General features: G+C 51.4%; 1 protein-coding gene across 1 annotated transcript in view; it reads right to left on the bottom strand.

Annotated features, from left to right (window-relative positions):
• LOC147717627 (E3 ubiquitin-protein ligase TRIM39-like) overlaps positions 1-24,146 on the bottom strand; it is a 213,899-nt gene that overhangs the window by 120,314 nt on the left and 69,439 nt on the right. The window contains exon 2 of the mRNA XM_086924421.1: positions 13,663-13,758. Within this exon, the coding sequence (XP_086780547.1) occupies positions 13,663-13,758 (96 nt within the window). The remainder of the gene's footprint in view (positions 1-13,662; positions 13,759-24,146) is intronic.

The following is a 24,146-nucleotide window of genomic DNA, read 5'->3' as shown; positions in this document are numbered from 1 at the left end:
CAGGGCGCTGCACTGAACTCGAGAGGAGCTTGGATATAGGAGTATATTTTACCTAGCATGCAAGGCCGTTGGGAGGGGGTGGGATGCTGTGACACTAGTCTCCAAAGTTAAGATTGGGGAGGGACGACAGGCGCTCTGCAGAGTTGGGGATGCAGGTAGATCAAGGCCTGAGATGCAAGGAGGTAGGCGGGGGCAAGTTTTTTTATAGGGTATCACTAGGGTAGTAGGGTAGTTTTTATTGTAGTTAAGGTTAGTAGTACTCAAAACCGGAACAGACAACCCGGGTCCCGAGGGCAGAGTGACAGAAGACTTTATCTCAAACAGTACGATTAATGGGTGGGCTGCATAAGGAGGTAAAGGCTCCCAAAATGAAGAGCTTAAAAATTTCCAAACTTGAAGCAGGAAGACATAAGATACACCCAAGGGTAGGGAATGGCAGACATGATTAATATTCCCCAATTGCGACTGCTATCATGGAACGTCAATGGGTTGGGGGACAAGCCTTTCCTCGTTCCTGGAATCACACCATCTTCTCCAGGAGCGTCAGGCGGGGTTTCGTGCACATCACAGCACCGAGTTGGTGATGCTCTCGGTGCTGGATGAGCTGAGAGGTATGGCTGACAGTAAGAAACCGAGTGCCCTGATACTTTTAGACCTATCGGCGGCGTTCGATACTGTCAGCCATTCCCTGCTATTGGACAGATTAGCCGCTTTTGGGATAAGGGGTCAGGTCCATCAATGGCTCCATTCTTTCTTGACCGGCAGGACCCAGAGGATCCAACTGGGGGATGCCATTTCTGAGGTGGGTATTCTGGAGTGCGGAGTCCCTCAGGGTTCCGCACTATCCCCACTGCTTTTCAACCTTTACCTCCAGCCGTTGATTGACTCTCTAGCTAACATGGGTTGTTGTGTATTTAACTACGCTGACGACACCCAGTTGCTGCTGAGTATTGACAATACGCTCCTGGCACAAACTAGCGCACGGAACATTCTCAGACATACAGTCAGCTGGATGACGGCAAACTCGCTGAAAATAAATCCGGAAAAAACGGAGGTATTGGTGGTCTCCACCTCAGCCTCGCCTTGGCGTGATCTCTACTGGCCCCAGGAATTAGGACCCTCACCGATACCGAGTGACAAAGTAAAAAGTCTCGGAATCAAGATTGACAATGAGTTGTCAATGGCCAGTCAGATCTCCTCAGTTGTAGGGATGTGTACTGGCTTGATCAGACAGTTACGAAAGTTGGCCCCTCTTCTCTCCTTCTCCGCATGGTGGTTTCTGCCACCATCGTCTCGAGGCTGGTTTATGGGAACGCCCTTTATTTAGGCCTGCCTAAAATCTTGATTAATAAATTGCAGGTGGTCCTGAATGACGCGGCGCGTCTGATCTTCAAGTTACCTAGAAGATCCCATGCCTCTCCTTTACTACTGAAGCTACATTGGCTCCCCATTGAACAGAGGGTGGAGTTTAAGAGCCTGTGCACAGCCCACAAGGCCATCTATGGGCAAGCCCCTGCGTACATTAAAGAGCGCATGGAGGTGTACATCCCCAAGCGAGTCCTGAGGTCCGCCGAATCCCAGCTTCTGGTCTGCCCTCGTTATAAGTTAAAAACCAAAGGAGGGAGGTCTTTCTCAGTTCTGGTTCCGCAGATCTGGAACAATCTACCAGAATCACTTCGGAAAGAAGCGAATCTCCTGCGTTTCAGGAAGCTGCCAAAAACCTTTTTATTTAGGGAGGTACTTGATTCAGCTAAATAGTCTTATAACATGCCCTGCCTCTCCCTCATCCTCATGCACTGTTGTTTGTTGTCTGTTTTGAGCGCCTAGAGACCGGTTGGTGAGTTGGCGCTATAGAAAACTAAGTTAACAATAACAATAACAATAACAATAACAAAAAGGGGGCTCCGTACTACAATTCATTAAGCGACATTTGCCTGCCGTGACCCTATTCAAGGAAACACATCTAGAGGGTAATACCTGCAGGGCTCTAGACATAGACGGGGGGGATAGAAGTTGGCTGTGCATTTGGGGTTCACTTCCGAGTCGAGGGGAGTGGGAGTGCTGGGGAGGAAGCAATTCCCGCTCATCCTGGAACGGACTTTAGTGGACGACTGGGGTAGATTTGCTGTGCTGACAGGCAAGTGGAAAGGGAAAACGATTAACATAGTCTCAGTATACATACCGCTGGCACTGTACAATAGCGCCATCCCGACATGAACACATTCCTTCTGAGGTTACCTGAAGGAGCGCTCCTAATTGAAGGTGACTTCAACATGACACCAAAGGACATTCAAGACAGATTCCCCGCAAGGTCACAACTCTGCCACTCCTCCGCACTTTCAGATTTCTTGACAGCAATGGGTCTCGCTGATGTCAGGCGCACTCAGAATCCATTAAAACAGCATTTCACTAATTACTCAAGGGTACATAATAGCCACTCACGCATAGATTTCTTGTTCACACATACAGATAGAGTTGCTTGCTTTTGGGAAGTACACCACCTGCCATGGGGACTTTCTGACCACTCCCCGATATGGGCTCGGGGTACCCAAAGACACATAGTGTTGCAGCCATGGGGCCTGAATGTCCATCAGATACGAAAAGGCCTAGTCCGGACTACAAAAACATATTTCGATGAAAACAAAAACTCGGTAGAATCAGCACAGATCTTGTGGGAAGCTTACTAGATAGTCAATCAATCAATCAATCAGTGACACTTATATAGCGCGCTACCTACCCGTAGGGTCTCAAGGCGCTGGGGGGGGGGGCCCGGGTGCCGCTACTGCTCGAACAGCCAGGTCTTCAGCTTCTTCCTGAAGGAGAGGTGGTCTTGGGTCAGGTGCAGGTCGGTCGGGAGGGAGTTCCAGGTCTTGGCGGCCAGGTAGGAGAAGGACCTTCCTCCCGTAGTCGCTCTTCGGATGCGGGGGACGGCGCCGAGGGTGTGGTTGGCTGATCGGAGGTGGCGTTTGGGAGCGTAGAAGTTGATTCAGCTGTTGAGGTAGCTCGGGCCCTGGTCGTGTAGGGCTTTGTGTGCGTGGGTGAGGAGGCGGAAGGTGATTCTTTTGTTGACGGGGAGCCAGTGGAGGTCTCTCAGATGTCCGGTGATGTGGCTGGTTCGTGGGATGTCGAGGATGAGTCTGGCTGAGGCGTTCTGGATCCGCTGGAGTCTCTTCTGGAGCTTTGCGGTGGTACCGGCGTAGAGGGCGTTGCCGTAGTCCAGTCGGCTGGTGACGAGGGCCTGGGTGACGGTCTTCCTGGTCTCGGAGGGGATCCACCAGAAGATCTTTCGTAGCATGCGTAGGATGTTGAAGCACGCCGAGGAGACGTTGTTGACTTGCCTGGTCATGGAGAGGGAGGAGTCCAGGATGAAGCCCAGGTTGCGTGCATGGTCTGTCGGTTTGGGTGCGGTGCCCAGGGCGGGAGGCCACCAGGAGTCGTCCCAGGCGGAGGGTGAAGAGCCCAGGATGAGGACCTCCGTCTTGTCAGAGTTCAGTTTCAGGCGGCTGGTCGTCATCCACTCGGCTACCTCTTTCATCCCATCGTGCAGGTTGGCTCTGGCGGAGGCGGGGTCGTTGGTCAGGGAGAGGATCAGCTGGGTGTCGTCGGCGTAGGAGATTATGCTGAGGTTGTGTTTGCGTACGATGGCCGCGAGGGGGCTCATGTAGACGTTGAAGAGGGTGGGGCTCAGAGATGACCCTTGAGGGACGCCGCAGATGACTTCGGAGGCCTCTGACTTGTACGGTGGTAGGCGGACTCTCTGTGTTCTTCCGTCGAGGAAGGAGATGATCCATTCCAGCGCCTTGTCCTGGATTCCGACGTTGCTGAAGCGCTGTACTAGGGTGCGGTGGCAGACAGTGTCGAATGCCGCGGAGAGGTCTAGGAGGATGAGGGCCGCTGTTTCTCCATTGTCCATCAGGGCTCGGATGTCATCGGTGGCGGCGATGAGGGCGGTCTCGGTGCTGTGATTGGCTCGGAAGCCTGACTGTGAGGGGTCGAGGGATCCGTTCGTCTCGAGGAAGGCGGCCATCTGCTTGTTGACGGTCTTCTCGATGACTTTGGCTGGAAACGGGAGGAGCGAGATGGGGCGGTAGTTCTTGAGTTTGGTGGGGTCCGCTGTTGGTTTCTTGAGGAGAGCGCTGAGTTCGGCGTGTTTCCAGCTCTCAGGGAAGGTGGCGGTGTCGAAGGAGGTGTTGATGATGTCCCGCAGGTGGGGTGCGATGACAGCGTCGGCCTTGTTGAAGACGTGGTGAGGGCAGGGGTCAGTCGGTGATCCGGAGTGGATGGAGTTCATTGTGCGTATGGTGTCTTCGGTGCTGATCGGGGTCCAGGCGTGGAGGGTTGTGGTGGGGGGTGGTTGTTCGGTCATGGTGTGCGTTGGTTGGTTGTTGAAGCTGTTGTGTATGTCCGCGATCTTGTTGTGGAAGTATGAAGCGAGGGAGTTGCAGAGGTCTTGCGATGGGGTGATGTCGTTGTTCCCTGCGCTGGGGTTGGAGAGCTCTTTCACGATGTTGAAGAGCTCCTTGCAGTTGTGTGCGTTGTTGTCCAACCGGTCCTTGAATGCTGTTTTCTTGGCGGCGCGGATCAGCTGGTGGTGCTTCCGGGTGGCAAGCTTGAGGGAGGTCCTGTTGTCCGGTGTAGGTTCCCTTCTCCAGACTTTCTCGAGGGCTCGGCAGTTCTTCTTGGAGCTCTTGAGTTCGTCGGTGAACCACGGGGCTTTCTTGCTGCCGGGTCTGCTGGGCGGGGTCCTCAGCGGGGCGAGCTCGTCCGCGCAGTTGCTGATCCACTTCGTGAGGTTGTCGGCGGCCTGGCTGGGGTTCGCTGAGCTGGCAGGAGGGTGCTGGCTCAGGGAGGTGGCGAGCTGGTCTGCTGTGATCTTGTTCCAGCTTCTGCGGGCGGCCTGTTGCTGGTGGCGGTGGGTCGTCGTTCTCTTGAAGGTGAAATGGACGCAGCTGTGGTCCGTCCATTGAAGCTCTGTGGCGTGGCTGAAGTCGATGTCTGGGCTGGAGGAGAAGACTGCGTCCAGTGTGTGTCCGGCGAGGTGGGTGGGGGTGGACACCAGTTGCTTGAGTCCAAGATTGGCGAGGTTGTCGAGCAGCGTGCTGGTGTTGCGGTCGTTGTTGTTCTCCAGGTGGAAGTTGAGGTCGCCTAGGAGGATGTAGTCAGCGGAGGGGAGGGCATGCGGGCTGACGAAGTCGGCGATGTCCTCGCTGAATTGTGCGCGTGGTCCCGGGGGTCGGTAGATCAGGGTGCCTCTGAGGGTGGTGTTCGGGCTGGTGTGGATCTGGAAATGCAGGTGTTCGGCGGTGTTCAGGGTGTTGTCGGTGCTGGTCGTGAGACGGATGGTGTTCCTGTGGATGATGGCGATGCCTCCTCCCGTCTGGTTGGCGTTGCGGTCCCTCCGGACGATCTTGTAGCCCTCTGGGATGGCGATGGCGGGAGCTGAGGAGGCGTTCATCCACGTCTCCGTGAGGAAGGCGACGTCAGGGGCTGTGGCGTCTAGGAGGTTCCAGAGTTCGATGGCGTGTCTGTGGACGGAGCGGGTGTTGAGCAGGATGCACTTGAGGTGGGTGCTGCTGGCGTTCGACTTGGCGGGTGCTGGTGCGAGGCAGGTCCGGATGCAGGTGAACTTGCAGGCGTGGCAGCTGAAGGGTCCGTGGGTGCGCCGTGGAGTGGCTTGATGGCATTCTGGGAGTCGGCCGGTGTTGAGTGCGATGAGGGTGGCGGCGGAGTACGTCAGGCGGGTCGGCCGGGGTCTTCGGGGGCCAGGGGTCCTGGCGCTGGTCGCGATCCGGTCGCGGACGGGCGCAGACGGGCTTACCTTTGGCGCGCCTTCGGCGCACAATCGGCGCGCCCGCTGCGCGTGACCGCTGCGCGTTCGCACGGTCGCCATTTAAGGCGAAGTGCGCGGGTGGGCGGAGCAGCTGGGAGGTGGGAGCGGGGAGGGAACAGAAGAGAAAAGGGGCGGGCCAATGGCGGTGGCGGGAAGCGAGAGCGGAGGGCGGCGAGGTAGGCGGGCAATCAGGAAGGAAACTGGACACGGCACAGAGGATGCAATTTAAATTAACAGGCAGAAATGGAGGGCAAAACGAAGGAAAACAGAAGGAAAAACGAAGTTACGGCAGAAGGAAATGCAGGCACAAATTACGGGCAAAACAAAGAAAAACAGATAAATAAACGAGCAGGCGGCAAAAATAAACAAGCACAAATTTAGGGCAAAACAACTGGTAAAAACCAGAGGGGAGCGACCACGGCGTCAGCGAGGCCGGCAGCGAGGCAGCAGGCAGGCAGAGGGAGACACACGCAGCAGCTGGTGGCCGTGCGGCGCGGGGGTGTCCCACAAGTGGGTCACACTCACCTGCGTCGCACGGTCGCCATTTAAGGCCAAGTGCGCGGGTGGGCGGAGCAGCTGGGAGGCGGGAGCGGGGAGGGAACAGAAGAGAAAAGGGGCGGGGCCAATGGCGGTGGCGGGAAGCGAGAGCGGAGGGCGGCGAGGTAGGCGGGCAATCAGGAAGGAAACTGGACACGGCACAGAGGATGCAATTTAAATTAACAGGCACAAATGGAGGGCAAAACGAAGGAAAACAGAAGGAAAAACGAAGGTACGGCAGAAGGAAATGCAGGCACAAATTACGGGCAAAACAAAGAAAAACAGCTAAATAAACGAGCAGACGGCAAAAATAAACAAGCACAAATTTAGGGCAAAACAACTGGTAAAAACCAGAGGGGAGCGACCACGGCATCAGCGAGGCCGGCGGCGAGGCAGCAGGCAGGCAGAGGGAGACACACGCAGCAGCTGGTGGCCGTGCGGCGCGGGGGTGTCCCACAAGTGGGTCACACTCACCTGCGTCGCACGGTCGCCATTTAAGGCCAAGTGCGCGGGTGGGCGGAGCAGCTGGGAGGCAGGAGCGGGGAGGGAACAGAAGAGAAAAGGGGCGGGGCCAATGGCGGTGGCGGGAAGCGAGAGCGGAGGGCGGCGAGGTAGGCGGGCAATCAGGAAGGAAACTGGACACGGCACAGAGGATGCAATTTAAATTAACAGGCACAAATGGAGGGCAAAACGAAGGAAAACAGAAGGAAAAACGAAGTTACGGCAGAAGGAAATGCAGGCACAAATTACGGGCAAAACAAAGAAAAACAGCTAAATAAACGAGCAGACGGCAAAAATAAACAAGCACAAATTTAGGGCAAAACAACTGGTAAAAACCAGAGGGGAGCGACCACGGCGTCAGCGAGGCCGGCGGCGAGGCAGCAGGCAGGCAGAGGGAGACACACGCAGCAGCTGGTGGCCGTGCGGCGCGGGGGTGTCCCACAAGTGATAAAGGGGGAAGGTCTCTCACTAATGGTAGGATATAAAAGAGATAAGAGAGTTGGAGCGCAACATTTCAAACCTAGAGACTCAAGCACCAGAGTGTCACACAGAAGAGCTGCTCAGTACTCTGCAGCTCAAAAGACAGGACTATAAGGAATTGGCCTCAGAGGCTGCCAGAGCCAAACAGTCGGCCACTAGAGACCGCGTTTATGAGCATGGCGATAAAGCCAGGAAACTGTTTGCATGGCTGGAGCGGCGCAAAAAAGCAAATAGGTGGGGGAGTACAATCACTACAACAGCTGGAGCCATGCTAAACGATCCCCGAGAGGTAGCGGAGACATTCCCACAATATTTTGCCATGTTATACTCCGAAAGCCCCGTTTGCTGCCAGCCATCTTACCAAACACCGGCACGTTCGCGGTGTTCCTGCTTTTACGGAGAGCCGTATCTCGAAATTATCTTTCACATCTAGGAAGCCATCACCCAAGCATTATCGAAATTCCGGCTCTCGGCCCCCCCGTAAGCCGTCAGAATTAGATTAGAAGAATCCTTTTTTTACAGCCGTGTAACCACGTCATCCTTTTCATCGAATTTCATGACGATATAACAGAATGTGGTTTGAACTATCGCTAGAAACACGAGGCCCTATTTGAGGAATTACTACTTCCAGTATCGGATGTTGCGGTACTGACCATCATGCACATCTTTTTTCATCATTAGTTTAATCAAGAAAGTCAGCGTCCTGTGTCTGGCGGTCTTTATACGTATTCTCTCTTTTCATCTGTGTGGTCTGGACAATTAATTTTCTTGCAGTGGACGGTCACCTGGGGAGGGCTGCCTAGCCGAGGTGCATGTAGTTAATACCGCATTGCCTCTATCGTCTGCCACATCTACTGCTTCCTGTTTGTTTGTATTGTATTTTTTATAATTTTTGTACATGAATTGTAATCAACTTTATAAGAAAAAAGGAGAAAAAAAGATAAGAAAGTATCTAAAAAAAGACTATAAAATATATACATGAATAATAAAATGAATAATTGAATTATCACATGGGTTGTTAGTCTGTACAATGTTGGGCAAATTTTGTTTGGTTTTTAGATATATTGCTTTGTATCCTTAGTTTATTCACTTGGCTATAGACTGTTCTCAAAATATATACTCCGAAAGCCCCACGGCCACAGCAGAGGCCTCAAAGGACATCTTCGCTGATCTACCCCTACTTGTGTTAACTCCTGAGGACGCAGCAGGTATGGAGAGCAATATTATGGTGGGAAGTAGCCTCTGCAATACACAGTCTCCAGTTCGGAGAGGCGATGGGACCAATATAAAGCTGTAGCCTCCCAGGTCACGCCATACTTACTTCAAATGTACTCAGAGAGTGTAAGGGTCGGGAGTTTCCCAGGGATCAAGGTTTCCCTTCTATAGTAGTGATGCATAAACCCAGTAAACCAGCAGATCAATGCACCTCATACTACACTATCTCACTCCTTAGTGCCGAAATTAAGATATCGGCCAAACTTCTCGCGGCCAAGCTTGTACATCAATTCTCACACCTGATACACCTTGATCAATCTGGATTCATGGCAGGAAGAAATATGGCACTCAATCTACGCCGCATCTACTCGGTAACAGGCAGGAAAGATACTATTAGGGAAGATGCAGTAATAATGTCCCTAGACACATTCATGGCCTTCGTTACAGTGGAGTGGCCATACGTGTTTGCAGTCCTGCAGAAAACGGGGTTTGTACCCAAATTCTGGGCATATGTTAGGCTATTATACACTGGGCCCAGGGCTCAAGGGATAGTGAATGGGAGGTCCTCTGTCACCTTTCAGTTGAGGAGAGGGACTCGTCAGGGGTGCCCCCAGTCACCACTCTTATTTGTGTTGGTCCTGGAACGTTGGCGTGTGGATAAGAGGCGACGATCAGATCAAAGGCCTTTGTTGGTCAGCACAATGGGAAGACCGAATATCACTATATGCTGATGACATCCTGTTATATCTTGCCTCCCCTCGCCACTCAATAGCCAGGATCATGACTATCCTTTAAAAACCTGGGAGAGCAATCAGGGTACTCTATTAATTGTTCGAAATCCACAAATTATGTATTTTTTGGAACGCCCCCTGAGCCTGACGAATGGTTGCCAGGAGACTGTAGAAACAGAGGGCTTCTGATATTGCAGAATACTTGTGACAGATGATTCAGACCGGTTCTTCATACAAAATATACATGCTCCATTGGCACATCTCCTTAGTGACACCCATATGTGCAGCGCTATACAAAATGATGGTATTGCCTCGATTTTTGTATGCCAAACAAAACACCCCATTTGTAATCCCACTAACATTTTTCTAGGTGGTAGAGAGCGAGGTACAAGACCTATTATAGGATGGGAAGCCCCCGAGAATAGCCACATATAAGTTAATACGCGGATGGTATGATGGGGGCATAGCACTGCCGCAGATAGAAAGATATTACTGGGCGGCACAGTTGGTGGTGGCTAACTAATGGGTACACCGACCCCAGGACGGACCGGTCTATAAGATGGACAGGCATTTGTTGGGAGAGTGAGGTTGCTTGAGAGCCTTATACATGAAACAGAGAGGGAAGATGTTGACTAGACCTACTGCACATACAATCCCCCTCTGGCATAAGGTGAACAAAAGGTTGGGGTGACACGACAAAATAACTCAAAATACGCCACTCTGGGATAGCGAGAGACTAGGAGGGCTTCACACAAGCAAGGGATTTAATAAGTGGGACCTTATTGGTATCACAACAGTGGGAGATCTATAGAAAAGGGGAGGTTGTCCCCTTTGCGGAACTTATTTGTATTTTGACCTGGCCCGACTGAAACCTTCAGACAACTCCAAGTGAGGCACGCTTTATTGGCAGCTTTCCTCTGGGAAGTAGTTTCTTAGAAGCCTCACCTCTAGGGGACAGGCTTCTCGCAGAATTATTGGATAATAAGGCAATTTCCTTGACATAAAAAGCCTATATACAATACCTCTGACCCCCTGGAAAAACTCTGTGACCTCTAGCACTGTGACTTAGGTGAACTGGATGACAATGACTGGCAAGATGCTCTGGGTACTCCCCGGGAGGTAGCCATATCAGCCAAACTAAGACTCATTCAACTGCAAATCCTACACATAACATACGTCCCGAGAACTACACTAGCTAAAATGGATAAAGGAATCTCAAAATACTTTCAGCTAGCTTATGAACGGGAAGGAACATTCCATCACCTAATATGGGACTGCCCGGTGATTAGGAACTATTGGAAGGAGCAGGGGCGGCTGGTCCATAGGGGCGCCGGGGCAGCGCCCCACAAAAGAAACTGCTCACTGCAGTTTGGGCAACAGGAATGTAAGCAGACGAATTGACAGCTTTCACAATTCGTCTGTTTACATTTCTGGGACGACCTGTGCTTCAGGGGTTAAAGTGCGCATGTCTCCTGCTCTCGCCTGCGCACGCAGGCGAGAGCAGGAGTCCGCATGACTGCGCATGAGAGTGAGGAGCGGTGCCCCTCACTCATATTCACAAACCATTAGGATGCTGCGCATGCCCAGTGTAATGCATGCGTCTGTAGATAGACTCCTGCTCGGGCGGTGATGCGTTTTGCTCAAAGTCGCCCCATGCCCTATCAAATGCCAGGATATGAGGAAACAAGGGTCAGCCGCCCGGCCACCCCGTCGCATTCAGCCTCCTGATTTGGCGCAGTTAGTATTTCCTGTTGAGCATTGCAGACGTGATGCGACGCGGGACCTTAAGGAGATGCCTCATGCCTGGTAAGTTTAATTCATTACATTAACCCCCACCACCCCACCCCTTCCCGCGCGCGTACCACCCCCCCCCCCCCCCCCCCCCCCACCCGGAATCATGCCGGCCGTGACTGGAGTCATTCCACCGGCCGCGACTGGAAAGGAGTTGGTGAACATAATGGCTGGAGTCTGCGGGGAGGAAATAGAACCAGAGCCGAAACTATGCCTCCTGGAAGGGGACGGATCGGAGCCGGCAAGATCAGACATGGGCGACACTGGGAATGATAATAGCAAAACGAAACAAAGTTAGATACAGGGGGGCTCAAGATGCACCATTGCCCCAGGACTGGGGCAAAGACATGGACTCAAACATGATCACAGAAAGGTGAGTATATAGTGATAGAGGCTGCCCAAAGAAGTGGGACCTGATCTGGGGAAAATGGACCGCCTACAGAGAGGGAATTTGCACTAGCCCTACAGGATATCGAAAGGGACCAAGATGTGAGATGACAATCCCGGAATAGCCTTCGAGGAAGAATTGGAATCAGACGAATATGCGGAAGTAATGTTTATACTGGTATTGGTAGTGATTTGAATGTGAAATGTAAGCTGACCAAGTTGTAACTGATTGTATACAATTGCATCTGTAATTCATTAAAAAATAGATGCTATAAAAAAAAGGTAACTTGGCCTATATGCTGAGGTCTGTCATTTCCGTGTTTGGATTAATGCTGAAGCGCGAGGAGACAGAGAAATTGGGTGAAAGAATGAAATAAGAATATGAATAATCAGGCGGGGAGCGGAGGACAGTGAATAAATCTTTTGAAAACGTCCCTGCCGGCCACCCGACAGAAATATTGGATTTTTAGCCAAATGATGCACAATTGCTCGAGATATTGAATACAGATTACAAAGATATAAGAAAGGATCAGGAACATTGGTCCCATTACAAAAGTGCGAGAGACGCATGGCCATTGAAAAACGTGCAGGACATTGGCAGACTTTACCAATGTGTTGCGAGTAAGAAGCCCTGATGAGAGCCCATTGAGAACCCGTGAGGTTCGAAGCGCGTCGTCAATTCGCTATTCGGTTGGCAAAAAGTGGATATATATTAAAAAAAAAAAAATTAATTAATTCAGGAAAATAATTTAGACTGGATTACTAGAATGTTGAATGAAATCTCATAGTGTCATTGTGGAGTACATATGACACATTGGTTAACCCCTTAAGTGCTGCGTCGGTGCGTTGGCCGACGGCAGCACTACCTCCCCAGTGCTGCGCACGACCATTGGACGTCCATTCAGCACTAGTTCCAATGGACAGCGCAGCACTGGGGAGGGATGTTTACTAGCATCTATGAGGTTAAGTAATGTTTCCATGTTGAAATGTAATTATGTATAATTTATGTGTTATATTGAGATAAATGTTACGTAAATTGTCGTATATGTGATATGTATATGTTACTGTCTATATGGTTCGAGAAAAGGACATAAACCAATTTCACATGAAATAAGAGTTGATGAAATAGGGTAAATAAATAACCCGATCACTAAAAGAACATAGTGTGGTTGACACAAATAAATCATAATTAAGTAGGATACCAGGTTTTTCCCCTTGTTGAACTTAGGTCTGTCATTAAGCGGAATCACAAGGGCAAATATTCAAGTTCCAGGTTAGACCTGGCTCTAAGACAACATACATTCCTGGATATCGGAAACTCCGTCTGTGCACCGTAAGCCGTGTTGACCATTCCGTGTCCATCAGGGGCACTGCAGGGGGATAGAGAGATTTTTAGGCAGGTTAATTTTAAGCCCCAGTGCATCCCCATATAGACCAAGGATCTGCAGCACCAAAGGAATCGTAAGCGATGGGCGTGAGATATACAAAAGCACATCATCCGCATAGAGAGCAATGAGGTCCTTCACTGCCACACCCCAATTGAATCCCCAGACCTGAGCATCACAGCGAATCCACATAGCCAGCGGCTTGCTTGCCAGAGCAAACAAGATTGGTGACAGTGGACATCCCTGGCGGGTGCACCGACCACTTGTTGAATGGGTAGATCAGGTGCCATTGACCAGTACCTGGGCCTTGGGGTTAGAGTAGAGTACCAGCACAAATTCCCAGAACCGAGGACCCAGACCTAACCTGATCAACACTTCCTCCTGAAAGACCCAACTAAGAGAATCAAAAGCCTTCTCAAAATCCAAAGGAAGGAGAACTGGCTCCTCGCGATCGACTGGTTTGAGGCACTTGATGTAGTAATAGACTTTAATGGTACCATTGCTACCATCATCCGTGCACTGTGGTCATCGCCTCCAAGAAGGTAGTTAAACAGGAATCAGGGACACGGTTAAGCAGGGCCTGTGATTTGATTACTTTTTCACTACATCCAAACAAGAACTCTGGAAACCCCTGCTTCCTTAAAGTGACTTTATCTCTTTATGTTCAAAGAAGTTGCAGGTGATAGTTTGGAAGCACAGCTGCACCCTGGCACAAATGCTGTGGTCATGCTGGAAACTGGTAAATTGAGGCAATATTTGAGGTCTTCTCTCGAGACTACTAGTATATAATTTACTCTGGCCTTACCTCCAGCTGTTTTCCTTTAATTTCTTCGCTGCGATTCAGTTCCACTACATCCTCCAGCTTTTTCTTCAAGCAGTCAAGATAACTTTGAATTTTTTTCTAAAAGAAGAAAGTCTATATTTGAAAATCCACAAAGACATTGTTTTACAATAACACAACACAATGTATAACTATTCTTCATAAGCTGAGATATCTAGTCTACATTGCCTTTTAATAAAATTGTTGTACTCTGTGACAGACAACACAAAAGTGCCAATAGTCGATGAAGGGCGCCCTGGCAAGTTTTTAGAGCACTACATATCAGGGAAGACTACAGGGGCACTAAACACAGTTGTATGTTACCTGGACAGTAACTATGAGGGCATGCTACCAGAGTCAGGAATATGCATTAGGGTAGGACTGGCATGTTCTCAGCAGAGAGGTTATGGTGAAGGGTGTGTTACCAAGGCGTTATAAAGCACAAGTTAGATGGTGCAGAGAAGATGATACTGTGCATGTTTTCTAGCAGAGGGATTCTGAGAATGGCCACCTTAGCTGGCCAGCATTTATCACAATGGCCATGTTGTGACATTCTGCTGTTGGCCAGTTAGCAGACACTCAATGTATGATGACAATGATGAAAGTGAGAGTTTTTGAAAGAAGGGGGCAGATAAATAATGTTCTTAGTAATTTACCAATTCAGATTAGTCAGCAAGAGGGTGGAGGAGCATTAGGTTGCAGGATAACTCTTCCCAGCTCTTGGCCAAGAATGGGGAACTAAACATGGGTACCTCAGACTGCCGGGCTGCGTACCACAGCCCTTGGCAATGGGTGGGGAAATAGAAAGGTGGATAAGGAAGCATGCCTAAAACAAGGCTCTGGACCTAGAACAGAAACCTAGCCCACTAGAATTATTAACCGTACATGATCCTTGTCAGACCGGGAAGGGGAGGGACTGTAGGACTGTTTTTGAAGAGCGTGGAGTGCTTCAGCTACTTTTCCAAATGTCATATAAGCCCAGCATTCAACAAACTATACAGCAAGGAGGTTATGGTCAGCTCCATTTAGCTCTTAGCTTGTTTGGGCAAGTGATCTTCGGGCATTCAATCAATCAATCAATCAATCAATTTGTAAAGCGCACTACAAACCCGCGAGGGTCTCAAGGTGCTGGGGGAAGGGGGTGCTACTGCTCAAACAGCCAGGTCTTGCGTATCCTCCTGAAGGTCAGCAGGTCTTTGGTCTGTCGAAGGCTCAGTGGGAGGGTGTTCCATGTCTTGGCGGCGAGGTGGGAGAAGGATCTCCCACCGGTGGTTGTTCTTCGGATGCGCAGGATGGTGAGAGGTTGGCGGAGCGTAGCTGGCAGTTGGGATGTAGAAGGAGAGCTGTCTGTTGAGGTAGGCTGGGCCGTTCTTGTGGAGTGCCTTGTGTGCGTGGGTGAGGCGCCTGAAGGATATACTCTTGTTGACGGGGAGCCAGTGCAAGTTTCTCAGGTGGTGGGGTGACGTGACCGTGGCGTGGTACGTCGAGGATCAGTTGTCTCGAGGCGTTTTGATGCATTGTAGTCTTTTGATGAGCTTGGTCGGGGCTCCGGCGAAGAAGGCGTTTCCATAGTCGAGTCTGCTGCTGACTAGGGCCTGGGTGACTGTCTTTCTTCTATCTGTCGGGATCCATCTGTGGATCTTGCGGAGCATGCGGAGGGTGTTGAAGCAGGAGGAGGAGACGGCGTTGAGTCGAGGATGATTTCCAGGTTGCATGCGTGGTCGGTGGGTGTCGGGGCTGCCCCCAGTGCCGTCGGCCACCAGGAGTCGTCCCAGGCTGAAGGGTTAGAGCCGAGGATGAGGACCTCGGTCTTCTCCGAGTTCAGCTTCAGACGGCTGGTCTTCATCTAGTCAGTGACGGCCTTAATTCCTTCGTAAAGGTTGGCTTTGGTGATGATGAGGTCCTTGGTGAAGAAGAGGATCAGCTGAGTGTCGTTGGCGTAGGAGATTATGTTGAGGTCGTGCTGTCGGGCTACATGTGCGAGCGGGGCCATGTAAATGTTGAACAGCGTCGGGCTCAGGGAGGATCCCTGGGGTACTCCGCAGATGAGGAGGCTTTGTAACGGAATGGGGGAAGGCGGACGCTCTGGGTTCTGCCGGTGAGGAAGAAGGTGGTCCAATCCAGAGCCAGATCCGTGAGGCGTGCGCGTAGTGTGCGGTGGCAGAGAGTGTCGAAGGCGGCAGAGAGGTCTAGGAGGATGAGTGCTGCGTTCTCGCCATTGTCCAGCAGGGTCCTGATGTCATCGGTGGCGGCGATGAGGGCAGTCTCGGTGTTGTGGTTGTTGCGGAACCCTGACTGGGAAGGGTCCAGGATTCTGTTTTCTTCGAGGTATCGGGTTAGCGGTCTGTTGACGGTTTTCTCGATGACCTTGGTCGGGAAGGGGAGCAGAGAGATGGGCTGGAAGTTCTTGATGTCTCTTGGCTTTCTGGGTTATCCCGTATGATTTGTGAGTGGGACATGTCTTTCCACGAATGTTTAAATTTTTCCTGGCATCTTTTGTAAGTAATTTCTGCATTATCTGTTCCGCCAGAAGCCTCACCTGGGGGTGCACCTTGTGGCATCGTGGTTCTGTGTGTCTGTGCCTCATGACATAGCTGCGCTGATGTCATGAGGCACTGGATTCTCATATGGAATGTTATCCTTTGATCACCAAGCAGTTGCTATCCTACTTTAATGCTGGCTGGATGCTCACCTGTGGATGGGATCTTTTCTTCAAATAAACCTCTACTTTTCACCTTCAATTTGTGGATCCTTATTTTACATTTGGCGACGAGGATGGGATGAAGAAGAAAAGATCCCATCCACAGGTGAGCATCCAGCCAGCATTAAAGTAGGATAGCAACTGCTTGGTGATCAAAGGATAACATTCCATATGAGAATCCAGTGCCTCATGACATCAGCGCAGCTATGTCATGAGGCACAGACACACAGAACCACGATGCCACACATCTCCCTTCTAACAATAACAACAAAATTATAAGGGAAAACTAGATAATACTAAAACATAAATCACACAGTGACGTAGTCTTTTAAATACTTAGGAGAATGAGAAACCCTTGCAGACTTGCGAAGAAGTGAGGAAGACTCAACTCTAGGAGTTTGAGAATGACGACTGCAAGAAGCCTCCACAAAATCATTGCTTGATGTCTCTACCATTTCTAAGATGTCTCCCCCACAGAATAAGGAAGAGTTGATGAGTTTTTTGGGACTTGCTGAATATTATAGCAAGTTTGTGAAAGACTTTGCCTCTTTGTGTGCCAATATGAGATATTTGTTGAAGAAGGGAGTAGATTTCATTTGGGGAGAGAAATGTCAGCACGAATTTGAGGTCGTCAAGGAGAGGCTAGCTTCTGCTCCGAAATTGAGCAGTTTTGATCCTTCTGAAAAATCTATTTTGAATACTGATGCAAGCCTGAAAGGTTTAGGTGCAGTACTTGTACAGAAATTTGAGGGCATTGAGAGGGTCATTCTTTTCTTGTCAAGGAGTTTAAAGGGAGCTGAAACTCGATACTCGGTGATTGAGCGTGAAGCTCTCGCTGTTTACTGGTCAGTCAAGAAGCTTAAAAACTTATTGTGGGGAACCAATTTTGAGGTCAGGACGGATCACAAGCCACTTTGTGAAATTTTGAAAAAAAAAGGTATAGATGCGGTGTCTGGTAGGATCACAAAATGGGTTGTTGGTTTGCAAGATTATGATTTTGATGTAAAATACCTACCTGGAGTAGAAAACAAAGTGGCGGATGCCTTGTCTCGCCTTGTTCCCAGTTCTGAGGTTGAGGATGAGGAAGATTGTGATGAAGATGATGAGATGGTTTGTGTTGTAGAAGAGGCTGTCATTGCTAAAGAGAGGTGGTTGAAGATGGTTCAGGAGGATTTGACTCTTGTAGAAGTACTTAAACTCCTAATGACAGGATGGAAGATTAAACCCAAATCTAATGAAGGCCTTGAGAAATTTTGGCATGTCAAAGATCAGCTTTCTGAACAGGATGGCTTACTTTTTAGAGGAACTAGATTAGTTCCACCCCTAGCTCTTCGGGATGAGCTTATGTCCTTAGCACATGTTGGCCATTTAGGAGTCTCTAAAACTAAGGAGATTTTGAGGAGGTCATATTGGTGGCCAAATATGGATTTGGAAGTGGAACGCAAAGTTAGGGATTGCATTGACTGTGCTCTTAGTGAGAAGGTGGCAAAACCTAAAGTCCAACCCATGGTGATTAGAGACAGACCAGATGCGCCCTGGAAAGAGGTGGGTTTGGATATTTTGGGGCCTATTACATCAGCTGGTTGTGAGTGGTATGTTCTTGTTCTTGTTGATTTCTTTTCCAGATGGCCAGAAATTGCCATAACTCGTGGTATCGAGACTAGGCATGTGGTGGATTTTTTGACCAAACTGTTTGCTAGAGAGGGCATCCCTAACGCCATCCTCACAGATAATGGTCCCCAATTAGTCTCTAAGGAGATGGAAAATTTTCTGTTAGAGCAAGGAGTTAAACACAAAAAGTCTTCCCTTTACCACCCAGAAACCAACGGTATGGTTGAGAGATTTAACCGGGTTCTTAAAGAAACTATCAGAATGGCTAAGTCTGCTGGCACAGATTGGAGGACAGATGTCTTTAAGAAGGTTAAGGTTTACAGGTTATCTCCCCATGCCGTTACTGGGAAGACCCCCTTTGAACTTTTTAGATCACCTACTCCTAATACCCTGGTGGTACCTGCATGGGTCAATGATTTGCAACCACCTCCTCATGATGACTGTTGCGTGAACTTTCTAGAATTGAGTCTAGAAAAAGGATGTTTGATGCGAGACATTCTGTTAAGGTCACACCAGTTAAAGTGGGAGATTGGGTGCTTATTAAGAATCCCTGCAAAAACAATAAGGCTCTTTCTGCTACCTTTAAGAAGCCTATTCGTGTCATCAAGGTTTTTAAGAACGCCATCAAAACTGCTGATCATCGTGTTTGAAATTTGAACAGGGTGGTGGTGGTTAGCAATGATCTTGTGGAGGCTTCTTGCAGTCGTCATTCTCAAACTCCTAGAGTTGAGTCTTCCTCACTTCTTCGCAAGTCTGCAAGGGTTTCTCATTCTCCTAAGTATTTAAAAGACTACGTCACTGTGTGATTTATGTTTTAGTATTATCTAGTTTTCCCTTATAATTTTGTTGTTATTGTTAGAAGGGAGATGTGTGGCATCGTGGTTCTGTGTGTCTGTGCCTCATGACATAGCTGCGCTGATGTCATGAGGCACTGGATTCTCATATGGAATGTTATCCTTTGATCACCAAGCAGTTGCTATCCTACTTTAATGCTGGCTGGATGCTCACCTGTGGATGGGATCTTTTCTTCAAATAAACCTCTACTTTTCACCTTCAATTTGTGGATCCTTATTTTACACACCTCCTCTAAAGGGGAGGTATCTTACAATCCTCTGTGCTGCCCCACCCTGGCCTGCACATGCTTCACTGACTCCCAATCTCCAGTAACCCTAAAAATGTTGAGGTGTCCATGTCAGCAACACAGGTACCCCACGTCTAGTGACCCACCCACCCCCAACCATCCACCCATCCACCCGGAGAGTGGTTCACACCCTCTGACAGCATCAGACTGCCGCAAGTTTATGCCATTGCGTGTTCCAACTTCTGCACCACCCACACCCTCAGAGCACCACCAGTACAGGGAGCTGAGTGCTCCCCTCCCAAGACAGTGTGGAAGATGAAGATATAAAACTATAAATACATCTGGGTTATGATGAAAATGCTATCCTGAGCAGGTGCCATCTGATAACTTGCTTACTATAAGATCCTTTTTAGGGCTCGGCGTCAACGCGCGGAAGCGCGTCTCCGCCGAGATCTTTTGTCAGCGACTATCATTCCCAGGAGACAGTCCCGGCCACGCGCATCCTTCCAGGCGATTTGTAACTGGAACGCGTGCTGTGGCCAGGCGCTGTCTCCTGGGAAGCGCAAGCACCACACACGCATGCGCATACACACACACACACAAGCACCCATGCACGCACGCACATACATACATACAGAGACACCACCCCTGACTCATACACACACGTGCGCACACACACAAGTGCACCGAGGCTCCCCCTCCCCTCCCCCTCCCCCTCCCCCGCCGTCACCGTCGCACACATACATACACACACACACACACACTCGAGCATACACACACACAAGTGCACCAATCGCGCTCCAGCCTTTTGGAACTTACCTTACCTCAGCACGCGGCGCCCAACCTCCTGCTGGCGCGGCCCCGGGGCTCTACACCGCTCACAGGAGCCCCGGGCCGCGAGACGCAACGACTCCGCCTGCCTCCTCTTCCGGTCTGAACGTGGCCCCGCCCCCGTCACAGGCGACCGTGCCTGACTTCCGGGGCGGCCGCGATACTAAGAAAGCTTTTTCAGAAACTATGTAGGAGCGTGATTGGAGACCCACAACAGCAAATAACCCAATCACAAACACGCTGGTACATTGCACAGGCAGAATCTACTACATTAACTGATGCAAATGAAAAGCATCTTTGCTTCTACTTCAGGACATACAACCATTTTCAAAATATTAAATGACCGAAGTCTACTTAAATTAAAACGACTGCTCTTTCTGCTGCAACACTTCCAAGGTGCTCCAAGATGTATGTATGTCAAGCTTTGCATGCAGCCTGTACAAAAGTCCCTGCAGGTTTCAGATACAAAAGGCAGTGAGCGGGCTAGGGTGCTAGTATTATCTCTACCTGGTGGTGAGTAGTGAGTGCAGAGTGGTGAGTGCAGAGTGGTGAGTGCAGAGTGGTGAATGCAGAGTGGTGAATGCAGAGTGGTGAATGCAGAGTGGTGAGTGCAGAGTGGTGAGTGGTGCAGAGTGGTGAGTGGTGCAGAGTGGTGAGTGGTGCAGAGTGGTGAGTGCAGAGTGGTGAGTGCAGAGTGGTGAGGGCAGAGTGGTGAGGGCAGAGTGGTGAGTGCAGAGTGGTGAGTGCAGAGTGGTGAGGGCAGAGTGGTGAGTGCAGAGTGGTGAGTGCAGAGTAGTGAGTGCAGAGTGGTGAGTGCAGAGTGGTGAGTGCAGAGTGGTGAGTGGTGAGTGCAGAGTGGTGAGTGCAGAGTGGTGAGTGCAGAGTGGTGAGTGCAGAGTGGTGAGTGCAGAGTGGTGAGTGCAGAGTGGTGAGTGGTGAGTGCAGAGTGGTGAGTGGTGAGTGCAGAGTGGTGAGTGGTGAGTGCAGAGTGGTGAGTGGTGCAGAGTGGTGAGTGGTGCAGAGTGGTGAGTGGTGCAGAGTGGTGAGGGCAGAGTGGTGAGTGCAGAGTGGTGAGTGGTGAGTGCAGAGTGGTGAGTGCAGAGTGGTGAGTGCAGAGTGGTGAGTGCAGAGTGGTGAGTGCAGAGTGGTGAGTGCAGAGTGGTGAGTGGTGCAGAGTGGTGAGTGCAGAGTGGTGAGTGGTGCAGAGTGGTGAGTGCAGAGTGGTGAGTGGTGAGTGCAGAGTGGTGAGTGCAGAGTGGTGAGTGGTGAGTGCAGAGTGGTGAGTGCAGAGTGGTGAGTGCAGAGTGGTGAGTGGTGCAGAGTGGTGAGTGGTGAGTGCAGAGTGGTGAGTGGTGCAGAGTGGTGAGTGGTGCAGAGTGGTGAGTGGTGCAGAGTGGTGAGTGCAGAGTGGTGAGTGCAGAGGGGTGAGTGCAGAGGGGTGAGTAGTGCAGAGTGGTGAGTGGTGCAGAGTGGTGAGTGGTGCAGAGTGGTGAGTGGTGCAGAGTGGTGAGTGCAGAGTGGTGAGTGCAGAGTGGTGAGTGCAGAGTGGTGAGTGCAGAGTGGTGAGTGCAGAGTGGTGAGTGCAGAGTGGTGAGTGGTGAGTGCAGAGTGTTGAGTGCAGAGTGGTGAGTGCAGAGTGGTGAGTGCAGAGTGGTGAGTGCAGAGTGGTGAGTGCAGAGTGGTGAGTGCAGAGTGGTGAGTGCAGAGTGGTGAGTGGTGAGTGCAGAGTGGTGAGTGCAGAGTGGTGAGTGCAGAGTGGTGAGTGCAGAGTGGTGAGTGCAGAGTGGTGAGTGGTGAGTGCAGAGTGGTGAGTGGTGAGTGCAGAGTGGTGAGTGGTGAGTGCAGAGTGGTGAGTGGTGCAGAGTGGTGAGTGGTGCAGAGTGGTGAGGGCAGAGTGGTGAGGGCAGAGTGGTGAGTGCAGAGTGGTGAGTGGTGAGTGCAGAGTGGTGAGTGCAGAGTGGTGAGTGGTGAGTGCAGAGTGGTGAGTGCAGAGTGGTGAGTGCAGAGTGGTGAGTGCAGAGTGGTGAGTGGTGCAGAGTGGTGAGTGGTGCAGAGTGGTGAGTGCAGAGTGGTGAGTGCAGAGGGGTGAGTGCAGAGGGGTGAGTAGTGCAGAGTGGTGAGTGGTGCAGAGTGGTGAGTGGTGCAGAGTGGTGAGTGCAGAGTGGTGAGTGCAGAGTGGTGAGTGCAGAGTGGTGAGTGCAGAGTGGTGAGTGCAGAGTGGTGAGTGGTGCAGAGTGGTGAGGGCAGAGTGGTGAGGGCAGAGTGGTGAGGGCAGAGTGGTGAGGGCAGAGTGGTGAGGGCAGAGTGGTGAGGGCAGAGTGGTGAGTGCAGAGTAGTGAGTGCAGAGTGGTGAGTGCAGAGTGGTGAGGGCAGAGTGGTGAGGGCAGAGTGGTGAGTGCAGAGTGGTGAGTGCAGAGTGGTGAGGGCAGAGTGGTGAGTGCAGAGTGGTGAGTGCAGAGTGGTGAGTGCAGAGTAGTGAGTGCAGAGTGGTGAGTGCAGAGTGGTGAGTGCAGAGTGGTGAGTGCAGAGTGGTGAGTGGTGAGTGCAGAGTGGTGAGTGCAGAGTGGTGAGTGCAGAGTGGTGAGTGCAGAGTGGTGAGTGCAGAGTGGTGAGTGGTGAGTGCAGAGTGGTGAGTGGTGAGTGCAGAGTGGTGAGTGGTGAGTGCAGAGTGGTGAGTGGTGAGTGCAGAGTGGTGAGTGGTGCAGAGTGGTGAGTGGTGCAGAGTGGTGAGTGCAGAGTGGTGAGTGCAGAGTGGTGAGTGGTGAGTGCAGAGTGGTGAGTGCAGAGTGGTGAGTGCAGAGTGGTGAGTGCAGAGTGGTGAGTGCAGAGTGGTGAGTGCAGAGTGGTGAGTGCAGAGTGGTGAGTGCAGAGTGGTGAGTGGTGCAGAATGGTGAGTGCAGAGTGGTGAGTGGTGAGTGCAGAGTGGTGAGTGGTGCAGAGTGGTGAGTGGTGCAGAGTGGTGAGTGGTGCAGAGTGGTGAGTGCAGAGTGGTGAGTGCAGAGGGGTGAGTAGTGCAGAGTGGTGAGTGGTGCAGAGTGGTGAGTGGTGCAGAGTGGTGAGTGCAGAGTGGTGAGTGCAGAGTGGTGAGTGCAGAGTGGTGAGTGCAGAGTGGTGAGTGCAGAGTGGTGAGTGGTGCAGAGTGGTGAGGGCAGAGTGGTGAGGGCAGAGTGGTGAGGGCAGAGTGGTGAGGGCAGAGTGGTGAGTGCAGAGTGGTGAGGGCAGAGTGGTGAGTGCAGAGTGGTGAGTGCAGAGTGGTGAGTGCAGAGTGGTGAGGGCAGAGTGGTGAGTGCAGAGTGGTGAGGGCAGAGTGGTGAGGGCAGAGTGGTGAGGGCAGAGTGGTGAGTGCAGAGTGGTGAGGGCAGAGTGGTGAGGGCAGAGTGGTGAGGGCAGAGTGGTGAGTGCAGAGTGGTGAGGGCAGAGTGGTGAGTGCAGAGTGGTGAGGGCAGAGTGGTGAGTGCAGAGTGGTGAGTGCAGAGTGGTGAGGGCAGAGTGGTGAGGGCAGAGTGGTGAGGGCAGAGTGCAGAGTGGTGAGGGCAGAGTGGTGAGGGCAGAGTGGTGAGGGCAGAGTGGTGAGGGCAGAGTGGTGAGGGCAGAGTGGTGAGTGCAGAGTGGTGAGGGCAGAGTGGTGAGTGCAGAGTGGTGAGGGCAGAGTGGTGAGGGCAGAGTGCAGAGTGGTGAGTGCAGAGTGGTGAGTGCAGAGTGGTGAGTGCAGAGTGGTGAGGGCAGAGTGGTGAGGGCAGAGTGGTGAGGGCAGAGTGGTGAGGGCAGCGTGGTGAGGGCAGCGTGGTGAGGGCAGAGTGGTGAGGGCAGAGTGGTGAGGGCAGAGTGGTGAGGGCAGAATGGTGAGGGCAGAGTGGTGAGTGCAGAGTGGTGAGGGCAGAGTGGTGAGGGCAGAGTGGTGAGTGCAGAGTGGTGAGGGCAGAGTGGTGAGGGCAGAGTGGTGAGGGCAGAGTGGTGAGGGCAGAGTGGTGAGGGCAGAGTGCAGAGTGGTGAGGGCAGAGTGGTGAGTGCAGAGTGGTGAGTGCAGAGTGGTGAGTGCAGAGTGGTGAGGGCAGAGTGGTGAGGGCAGAGTGGTGAGGGCAGAGTGGTGAGTGCAGAGTGGTGGTGAGTGCAGAGTGGTGGTGAGTGCAGAGTGGAGAGTGCAGAGTGGTGAGTGCAGAGTGGTGAGTGCAGAGTGGTGAGTGCAGAGTGGTGAGTGCAGAGTGGTGAGGGCAGAGTGGCGAGTGCAGAGTGGTGGTGAGTGCA

The sequence above is a fragment of the Lissotriton vulgaris genome, chromosome 5 (assembly GCF_964263255.1).
Source record: "Lissotriton vulgaris chromosome 5, aLisVul1.2, whole genome shotgun sequence".
NCBI lineage: Eukaryota > Metazoa > Chordata > Amphibia > Caudata > Salamandridae > Lissotriton > Lissotriton vulgaris.
The sequence above is the reverse complement of the archived record's forward strand: the minus strand, read 5'-3'. Positions and strand labels throughout refer to the sequence as shown.